This window comes from Cantharellus anzutake, assembly GCF_015039405.1.
Source record: "Cantharellus anzutake strain C23 chromosome Unknown EI90scaffold_68, whole genome shotgun sequence".
NCBI lineage: Eukaryota > Fungi > Basidiomycota > Agaricomycetes > Cantharellales > Hydnaceae > Cantharellus > Cantharellus anzutake.
In genome coordinates this window covers 3,354-14,192 of record NW_024067018.1, presented here as the reverse complement: position 1 = coordinate 14,192, position 10,839 = coordinate 3,354, and the positions used below count along the sequence as shown (strand labels likewise).

Sequence of the window (10,839 nt, the reverse complement as noted above, 5' to 3'; positions counted from 1 at the left end):
GATTGACCATCCTGCGGTTGTGGCTGCAGTATTTTACGACTTTCCGGAGACCATTGTTGAGTTTGCACAAGCGAGTGGACGAGTGGCAAGGGGCATCAAGTTTGGTGTCTCTCATGTTGTCATTCCCATGAAACAGCACCGCTTTGCTTTTGGGGAACCGGAACGCCAGCAACTGCTGTCATCACTCACAATGCCCTTGGCAGACCAACCTTGCCGGCGACTCGTGTTGGGGCAGGTCTTGGACGACAAGCCACTTACTTGTCTGTATGTAGTTGACTCTTCCCTCTGTGACGTTTGTGAACTTCATAAAGTGGGTGTGCTATACTTGATCCTTCGCTGTACTAATGTGTATTTCAGGGCCAGAGACATTCAGAATTTTTGGTATCAGGTACAAAGATACCACCCCAGTATCTCCTCAAAAACCTTCTCCACCCTGCTCAGACCCCTAGTCACGTCCCTATCCCATTTCCCCTTCCCAAGCCCCCCAAAAAAAAGATATCCCCTAAGGGGCCTCTTATCCAGCCACCTGCCATTTCATGTGCCCCGATAGCTAACTCGGCCGAGGAACGCAAATCACCGGCAAATCCATGTGTCTGGATAGCTAACTCGATCGAGGAATGCCAGCTGCCCTCAATTCCTCTTTCATGCTTTGTCATTCCAGAGGACATTTCATCTGTCCCGATGGCCAACTCGAATGAGGAACACCAGCCACCCTCAATTCCTCTCTTTGTCGTGCAAGAGGACGAATCCCAGCTGCATATCACAGACACGTCTCGTTCCATTCCTTCTTGGTGTCTTGAACCATATTCCCATTCACCCTCTCCCATCCCAATTGAGGAACTACCATTGCCGCCATTACGTTCTGTCCCACTTTCCTGTCTTGTAGCTCACAATGTGTCGCCTCATTCAGGCATGGAACCGGAAGAACTGGAGCCCAGGCCTTTTGAGGACAACCAAGACGTTCGTTGTTTACCGTCTATCCCATCTTGCTGCATTTTTCCTCCCTACTCGGAAGTCTGCAATGATCCTGTGTTGTTGGGTTGGGACACAGGAACAGGCTTTCCTGAGCGCACACCCCCTACCCCCTCCACAATGCTTGACATGCTGCATGGTTCCAATGCCCACGAAGTCTTGTCCCTTTTCCACATGGGTTGCGTTCTTTGCTTCTATCGAACAGGGACGGAAATCTACCACTCGCCTCAGCTCAGCAAAGCTCCAATCTCAAGACCATGTCCTTTTTATTTTCTTGGCCCTCAATATGAAGTCTTCAAGCGCGGTCTCCAGGATGCCACTCCTTCATGTGTAGCGTTCCATCGAGCAATTCTCAGTGAACAAACCTATTCATATTGTGGTCATTGCTACATTGACAAATGCCGATGCCATCGTCCACACTGCCAGTTCTCTCATGCGGATGAGTCTTGCCCCGGGATAGATGATTTGGATGAACGAGAGTGGTATATGCGTCTTCTTTATCTCACTTTCCGACAATGTTCGGTGAGAGACAGATTGGCACCCCAGTTCGGGCACTCTTGTGAGCTCCCAGGTTTGGGTATGGACAACAAAACTGTACAAGAGTGGGGACGTTGGGCAGCACATGTGTCAGCTGAGGGTATGAGACGTGGTACCATCGTAGCAGCTCTGGCATGCCAAGAGCCACGCCTTGGATTGACTGTTGCATAGCAGACACTCTATATCTGTCTTGATACACCTTTTGTGTGTGGCGCTTACCCCCCTCTATTACTTTTGTCTGACAGAATGTTATTACTCCTTGGCTACAACTCTGTTCTCTCCCCCTTTCCATCCGACTGTCCCACTGAGTACTCAACCTAGTTGCTATGTGATACGTTCCTCTATCGCTGTGTCCTATCTTTCACCAGTTGCTGTGCAAACTTGACCATTTGATGGACCCAGGAACCGTGCCTCAGTTGTACGCTGGGTTTTCTGGCGTGGATGTGTGAAGCAGACCATAATAGCGGAGGTATGGACTTCACAAGAGTGCTCACGATGATTCAGGCCATGTTTATAAAATGGCTTTCACAACGCCCCTTATCCCCTGAATCTTCTCACATCTCTCGTGGTGAGTAAAAGGTCAACTTGCTGCCGCTCGTCGACACTTGTGAATTGCTGCCTCTCCCACTCTCTTGGTTGCTGCTCTCCTCTACTCATATCCTCTGCTGCAGTTTGACTAGTTTTGCGTCTCCCATTCCCTCCACCACCTTATCATGCAGTTCGCATTGGCTTCCTTTTTTCCTCATTTCTAACTGTTTCCGATTTTGCGCATATTAACTGGCTTCTGTATTCTTTCCTGATTTCTAACCGTTTCCGATTTTGCGTTTAGCATCTTCTCTGACTTTTGTTGTCCCTGTAAACTTTCTCGTATGTCTTATTTCCTTGTACTTGTAGCCAAGCGCCTCGCCGTGCTTGCTGCCAATACACTCTGGGCCTCTTGGGCCATCTCCCACTACGACCTCAGTCAGACCTCATTAGTCTGGTTTTGTGTGGTTAGTCGTGTGAAATATAAAAGTTGATCCCGACGAGAAAAAATTGGTCCCGACATTATGAATTTGGTCCTGATCTTCCCGATCTGTTATATAAACCCGATCTGACCTTGATCCCCCCTCCTTATCCCTCCTCGTCTCTCTCTAACCATGTCCCAGAGTACGCTTCCATGACAGGTAACATTCCCACCACCCTGACATTTCCTCATAGGCCAGAAGCGTGCATTGTCCCCTGCTGCCAATGCCAGACTGCCCAAGAAATGCCGCTGTGAGGCATCCTCTCCACCACCCGCATCCTCCACACAGCCAATATCCACATCATCCACCCCACCTATTTTTTCTACATCAGACACGTCTTCCACGTCCACATCTTCTGTAGACACGCTGCCAGCAAACGCGTCTTTTCCCTCTATTCCAGAAGTAAGGTGTTTATTTTCAGCTCCTCTATACTCATTGGTTTGCTGTCATATCCATACAATCCCGACCTCCGCTCCGGGCTCCCGGAACTCCAAACTCCGACTTCCGGAGCCCCACTTCCATTCCATCACTTTCTCCTTGCCGACTCCCAAGAGGTTATCCCACCTCCGGCTCGGACACCACCTTTGGTCCGACTCCGGAACATTCCGGGTCCGACCCCAACCTCAACACCTTCCAGACGAGTACGCAAAACCTATGCTCCTGACTCCGGACCTCCGCTCCGGAATCCCGTTCGCATCTCTGTCTCCGGAACCTCCGGTCTTAGCTCCGACCTCGGACTTTGACCCCACCTCCGCTTATACCCATTGTATTGGTTAGCTCATTCCATTTAATTGCCTTTGCCAATATTCCGGAGTTTAACTTCCGAGTTCGGACTTTCCGGACTTACCTCGGACCTTGCAACTATTGCATTGTCCTATTCAATTCCGCTATTCTCCCTCACTCCTATTTGGGCTGCTGCTTCCTTTCTATTCAGTCAGCTAGCCATTCCCCACTCCCAACCTCCTTCCTTCCTCCTTGGGTCTTGGCCCTTCATTCCTCCTTTGAGAAACATCATTGAGTCAAACCCTTGACCCTCGGTGTTGTTCCTCTTTCCATCTCCCTTTGTCTCCTTTCATCCTACCCTCGCTCCTTTTGATTCCGGACCCCTCCTTATATACAATGTACATAGTAACTTGTAACCTCAGTCCGAAATCGACATGAATTCCCCCCAAGAGACTTTCCCTCTGCTAGATCCGAAATTAGGGACCCCTAGGACAACCAGCAATGGCACAGCGCTCCGCCTGAGTCGCTGAGGCCGAGGTCCTTCCACGCTAAGTCTCCGATTCCACTCCGGAGTTGTCCGAATCTGCCCATTCTAACATTTGCGCAGAGCATTACCACACTTGCCTCTTCAACAACGGTTCACGGGTCAAGATTCATTGTCGTTGGGGTCATTCAGCAAAAACCCGTTGTCACACCCTACAGGGGGGGAGGGTGTAAGTCTTTGTCCGTTGTGTTTAGTTTTCTCTGTTGACTTTTCCAGTCTTTATGGAGTTTTTACTTGCAGATACTACGGGGACTGCATTGGTTGAGGTCGCTAAGACTGATCGCAGCCTACGCCCAAAGGATGCTGAGATTGGGGATGTGCTCTGCGTCGGTGCCTGCAAGGTGATGTGAGATATTTGTTGAGCATATGCATATCTTTATTCCTTCTCGTAGCGGCACAAGAATGGCAACTGTTTGATTTCGTATGCCGATCGTAGTACATATCGCTATTGGTCCATCCGATTGCAGCGCTGGATGCACTTTGGGTTTTCGAACCCTAGGGCATTCAGGGCCATGAAGAATAAGGATGGGCAGCTGGACTGTAATCCATATACCAGGTTTACGCCAGAAGTGTCTGGGTATGCACGCTCTCTGCCTGTCATGATGGAGACTCTGCAATGTCAGGGCACACCCGCCTGACCCGGTACCCCGCCAGTCCACCCTTCCTTACCCCCTCCCCCTTTCCCTTCTTCCCCCTCATCCTCCCCTCCTCAGTTTCTCCTTATCTTACTTCCCCTTTATTCTCTCTTTATTCTACATGGACGACTTTCTCTGTATCAATGTACAACTGACCCATCTGCAGCGCGCCCACCATGTACCCGGCCCGGGCACCTCAGGCGACTTCCCGCTGTGCCCAGCACGCGCGCCTGCACCGGATACCCTCGGGATCTCCCATGGAGACACCCGGGTGGTTACGGCTGTGTGCGAGGGTGACGTGGCATCCGTCATGTGATCCAAGCCACATGTATATAAACGAACCTGAAGTGGGAACCGAAGAAGTAGCCTTCTTCTCAACTTTCCACTTCAGGTAAGTAGTACAATATTTCTCCTTTAATAATAATAACAACTTTCCACTTCAGTCTAAGTGGCCAGGGACTACTGTCCCACATCGGGCCTGTCAGTACGCACGCCCGATCCGCCCCCCGCCAGGCTCTCGGTCCCGGATGCTATACCCGGACCCCCTCGACCCCGGACGAGTCCTGACATGCAACAATGCAGTAAGTTTGCTTCTAATCCTTCCCTGGTTAATATTTCCCATCTTTCTCTCAGCTGCCCACCAACGTTACTCGATAGCTTGGGAAGGGGACCCATCGGGTTGGAGAGAAGTCCAAGGCGAATTGTTGGTGCTCAATACTGATCCACCCCAAATGACGTATTGCCTCAATTGCCAAGTCTTGTGAGTGTCTCTTTTATTCAATCTTCGTGTGCTTATGACCTCTATAGCACCCACTGTGGATCCGAGTGTAGCTGCCATCCTCATAGCAAGCCTGTGTCAGTGTGGTCTGGAATATTCCAATTACACGGAGATGAGACCACGGAAATTCATATGTGTGGAGCAGTAAGGAATTTGTGTCTCCCATTTGATCATTGATTCACTCCTCTTAGTTTGCGGATGTCTCGACGGGACAGGGTGCCACAGCGGAGGAGTCGCTTGCTGCCTGGATGGAGGAGGTGGTTGAGGTCACAAGTTGCATGTGTGGTTCATGCAAAGTGACGACCAGTCTTCAGGTGATGGACGTTTCAGCGAAAATCCAAGGGCCCAAAGGTGTCAACCAAGAGGGTCGATGCATTGTATGCCCGTTCCATCTTGTTCGCTAATGTGTTCACTTGTCACACCATCTTGTGCGCTAACGTCTTCCCTTGTTCCCACCATCTTGTTCGTTAACGTGTTTGCTTGTTCCCAATGCATTACGTTGCTCTGTATCTATTATCTTGCTCTTATATGACATGTTTATGTTTCTAGAATGGGTGAACCATATCCATCTAACACGGTGTCGTCTGAGCACTTCAATTTCCCTCGTGTCTGCTGCACATGTGGGTTTTTCTCAGGCCTTGCTTTGTGTCTTGCGGTATTTTCAGGTGTTCTTCCTTGCTTCTTTGGTACGTTGCTCTTGTTGGAGTAACAACAACTTGTTCCTCACCAACTGGATCCACCTGATCCATCGTTTGTACTATCCATTCCTTCTCATGTACATACTGTTTTGATCTCTTTTCCCTCAGTTCTTCGTATTGGAGACTTAGGTCAGTATCAGAGTTACTAGGCAGTACCTTACTTTGCACTGTAGCTACTGTTTATAGGTTAGCACTCGCCATGTAATATGAGTTCTTCGTACTTGAGCTACCATTTATAGCTGGCTCCCACTGTCGAGTCTCCTCTTTGTTCACGTCTTATTGGATGCTTAGGCCTTTGGCCTCTGAGCCTGCAGTTCGCGCTTTGCACAGTTCTCTACCATCTCCATCCCAGCAGTGGTGGCAGCTGTCACTGCGCTAATGTGCCCGTTGCTCACAAGCGATACCTATTGTCCCTGAATTTTACCTACTTCCAAACTACGGCTGTATCTTCATCTTATTGTATAAATGAGAATTTGTCAAATTTGATCGTTGTAAAGAAAATAGGGTTGCAAGAGCACCATTCCACTGTGTGCATAGTGGCAGGATTTATAGGATAGCTTCCCCATCTTCTTCCACCCTGATCCTCTCAAGGATTTGGTATGAAGCATAGGCATCGATTGCGGCATCTGATATTTATGATTAGCCATTGAATCAGTGGATAATGATTGACTCACATTCCAGTTGCTTTTCGGATAGAACTGGTGCACTCCAGCCACTGTGAAAGTTGTTACTGTGTTTTTCTATCCGCCGATCTAGATATACCACAGCCAGCTTCTGCATCCCAGGTTGTTGGTTGAGAGCCTTGGTCTGTTGCCACCTTTTCGGGTGTTCTTCAAGGGTGATGCTTCCAATGCCCATCGCATTCGAGACTCCCAGACCCCAAACCTCGCGCACCATATTTATGTCAGCTATAGTGACCGCTGTTAGTTATTTTTTTATAGTAAAACTATCAACTTGCACTGGATGCCAACTCCGAATTTCATGATATCCTCTGCAAGGAGGATTTCCTTTACTTTCCGAGGGCCTTGAGGATATTAATATCAAATATAGGTTGGTGGCTAAAGAACTCACAAGTACGAGTGCATATTTGATACACTATTACCCCTGATGATTGGGCAATTTGAATGGTCCTGATGCGTGGTGGCATCAGGCCAAAAAATTCCCATATCCATTGGAAAACACTGGCTTGCCAGCCCACTGGACCTTCCTCCTGTGTCCATTCTAGGTCCATGGATATCTCGCTGTTTTGGGTCGTCAGTGCAGACGCCCGGGTTGCCGTTTTTCTTACCTCTCATTCCCGAACAATCTTTGATATTCTTGCTCGAACTGGGCTTCACTTTGGCAGTAGGAAACTCCCAATGGGAGTTTGTAACTAGCCTTCAGCTTTTCTAGCTGGGTGAACCTTTCCCCTAATTCCTTTTCTGTCTTCATTCGTAGCTGTTGGGCAGTTTGTTTCACGTCTGCCAATCTTCTTGTCATTGCATGGATGCGTTGCCAATGGTCGAATGTGCTCTCTGATGCCATTCTTTTCAAGCAGTCTTCAACAGAGTTTTCGAATTGTAGGAAGGCCATATGTGATCCCGATGCATATTTGATCCCAACGCGTCAAATCCCGACACGTTCTATATTTGATCCCAACACATCAATATAAAGCTTAAACGTTAATGTCACAAATGTATTTGAGCCATTTTGCTCCCATATTGCCAATTCTTGATTGGGAAATCATCGATGCATGTTTCTTTGTATGGTTGGTAAAAAGAAGACAACATTCTTCCATAGAGATACCTCTGAGTTAACGCTATTTGACATAACACCGACATATGATGAATTTTCCTCATGTCCAATCAATCCCAGTCATCGTAAGGGATGGATAACTCCTCGTATGGTGAAACCAACAGGAGCGTCAGACATATATTGACGGTATAGACATTCTAGTCATACTGTGACAAGTCATAATCCTGCCACGGTGCCAAATCTTCCGCATCTATATTCCAATCTTCTTCCTCATGTTGTTCCTCGCTATGTTCCCCACCATGTTCCTCACCACGTTCCTCACTGCATTCCTCCCTCTTCTTGGTGTTGCTAGTTTTCTTCCTTTTCCTGGCACCAGTCCCCACCGAAGCCTTCCTTTTCTTCGACCCCTGTGTACTATAGTCGGTGCCCGATTGTGATTGATGAATACTTAGTACTTATCAGGCTCCTCCTTGTTGTCCTCTATGGTTTCCTTGCTCTTTTTTTTCACCTTGAAACACAGTTAGCTAGGGTATGCATATAGCCTCATGATTACCTCCGATCTTCCCCCCAGGTGCAGCCATCCTCCCTCGGCTAAACAGACGATGCCGTGCCTCTTTCACTCTCTCCTTGGCTCTTGCTTCCCCTTCTGCTATTTCTGCAGAGATAGACGCTTGGGAGCTGGACAGAGGCGCGTCTGTAGACATTGGGTGACAAGATGATGTCACGCGTCATCTTGTCACCGTTATCCCTCCCATTCACCTCCACGATGCCAAGCATGGCCTATGACCTCTATAACCAGGTTTCAATTAACCTTATGGGACGAATGAACCAGATTGAGGAGATTCTGGCTGTTGAACACTCGGATCATGTAGACAACCTACACGAAGTGCTCACACGCCTCCGTGACAAACTCAACATGAGTCCATTGTCATTTTGAGAGCATTTTCACAAAATTCCATAGACAATGGACCACCTCCTTGGTCCCTGCAATCAACACGAGGATGAGGGTGCACAAGATGCACATGAGGACCAGCCCAGCACAAGTCGTGCCCAACAGCCAGTGAGTTCTTCGTTACCTTTGATCCTTCTTTAACCATTTCTAGTTTGCATACGATATGGAACAAATGCAAGACTATGCTGCCAATGGCCCAATGCCAATCAATACCCTCCATGATGAAAGTTGGTTTGTCGCCAAGACGCTTCTTTATTCCCTTAATGCGAAGAACAAATTGAAGCGGCGCAGTCTCTTGGAGATCAATTCGCTTCGTATGCGAATCGGGATAATGGGTATCCCTATGCTTGGTCAACACGAATGGGTGAGACATCACTCTCCATCCTCCTCCTTGATCTGAATTTGGTTGAAAGCGTTCTCTGTTTCAAGTCCCTACTGAGACAGAGGCTACTTTTAATTCTGAAATCACGTCCATATTGGCCCAAGATGACCCATTGTCACAGTTTGACAAGATTGTCGAAGTGAGTCCCCTTCCCAACTTGCGATCCCTCTTGATCATTTTCCTAGCTTCGAAGGAAATGTTTGCATCAAGGATCACTTCAACGCTTTTCCCTTGATGTTTTAGAGTCTCTCCTCGTACTTGTAGAGACAGCGGACTACATCACAAGGGAGGATTCTCACATGCCCATCTCACCTACGTTCGAACATGTCCTGCGCTCGCATTTTTCTTCGGAAAACCCCCACAAGCATTCATATGACTCTTGCCACCTTCCAAAGGAAATTACAGCCACGATGCATTGGCTTAATTCATATTTCTATGTCAGTAAGTTGCACAACTAATGATGTCTAATGGACATTCTCGTTAGTGGGGTCCTATTGTTGTCCTCGCACCACCCTTCCATATCACTCTCTATCGTAGTACGGGATTTTCGAAACGGTTTGGGAACCCTGAAATCGACATTTGGATTGCCTTGTGCAACCATGACGGATGCACACTTGTAGATGATCGAAAAGCAGGTGCTATATATGCGCTCGAAAAGTTGATGCGCTTGGCCTTTGACCGAGATGTTGCGAAATATGCTCGTGAATTGGCAATCAAACTCCACTCCTACGACCTCGCTACTCGTGTTAAACGTCGTCATGGACGTGACAGAAATGCTACTAACCGATGGGAGGCTGCTAACTGCCCTGTGGCGTCAGGCTAGCTGCTTCATGCCGCTGCATTCGACAGACTCATTGCCTCATGTTGGACAACAAGCAGTGGTTTCAATGTCTCACCGTGTTTCACCATTTCACTGCACTGCTACACGTTTGCCCTTGTTATTAGCCCACTTATACCGCTTTACAATGTCTCCCTAAGCGCCTCAACACCTTGGATGTACACAGGTATCATGCATAAGACTCGTAATTCTATCACACCTATGTCCGTAAAACTTATACATGAATCGAGACAGTCCTCAGCATCATGTGCTGAGTGGCAACAATGATGCGTCGTGTAAAGCTGTTCGGCCCACAGTGTGTGTGTGTGTGTGTGAGTTCTGGATATTTAACGTGTAGGCTGCCTGAATAGGGCACCAAGGGCACAGATCATGACAATCTGAAATTATGTACAAATAGAGAAATTAAAGCGTGGTTAGCGTCGGAATTCTAGTGAATTCCTAGTCGTCTCCGAGGGTGAGTGTACAGGGGTGTGGTAGAAACAGATGCCGGCTCCTCGTATTGTTGGCCAGACGAATGCCTTCGTGCCTCTTGATGCTTTGGAGACAGGAAAACCGCACCTGAGAATGTTGGCCAGACCAACTCCTTCATGCCTCTTGGTCTTGTGGAGAACCGTGGAGAACCGCACTTTGGGAACGAAAAGGGAGCTGTTAGATGCCCACATGGGAGCCGTGTGTTTTAGAAACCACCCAACGTTATCGCAAATGGTGGAGAGGAAAAGAAAAGACACCCAACTAGTTGCTGGGAGCACGATGAAAGGAAAATGGAAGATGGTGGAAAAGGTGGCACAGAAAGGCCAATGCAGGATAGCTCAACGCATAACTGCCATCCACACCGTTATCCATGGTGGCAAAGGAGAACCTCTTAGACCCAACTAACCACATTTGGCACCAGGGCTCTAGACCAATGGCAAGGTGGGTTCTCGTCCTAGAGGGTTCGGCGTGCTGTGGTAACGAGCGTTGAGTCTCTTGCCATTTTCTTGGGGAGCATTAGGGCTCCTTGTGGATGATCGCTGTGAGCATTCTGTCATTCCTCGATCGT

At 48.3% G+C, this 10,839-nt stretch overlaps 2 protein-coding genes across 2 annotated transcripts; one reads left to right on the top strand and one right to left on the bottom strand.

Annotated features, from left to right (window-relative positions):
- Window positions 1-6,324: 6,324 nt before the first annotated feature.
- EI90DRAFT_3157676 (uncharacterized protein) lies at window positions 6,325-7,467 on the bottom strand (the record flags this gene model as incomplete). Its single annotated transcript, XM_039066128.1, has 5 exons — window positions 6,325-6,520; window positions 6,569-6,802; window positions 6,853-6,918; window positions 6,966-7,135; window positions 7,183-7,467. Coding segments are annotated over 5 exons (835 nt in total), but the record flags the coding sequence as incomplete, so codon positions are not given.
- A 1,122-nt stretch (window positions 7,468-8,589) lies between these two features.
- Window positions 8,590-10,007, top strand: EI90DRAFT_3077210 (uncharacterized protein; the record flags this gene model as incomplete). Its single annotated transcript, XM_039061714.1, has 5 exons — window positions 8,590-8,688; window positions 8,732-8,944; window positions 8,994-9,101; window positions 9,148-9,399; window positions 9,447-10,007. The coding sequence occupies 5 exons, from the start codon at window positions 8,593-8,595 to the stop codon at window positions 9,783-9,785; spliced, it is 1,008 nt and encodes a 335-aa protein (XP_038911027.1). The 3' UTR covers window positions 9,786-10,007.
- Between the last annotated feature and the right edge of the window lie 832 nt (window positions 10,008-10,839).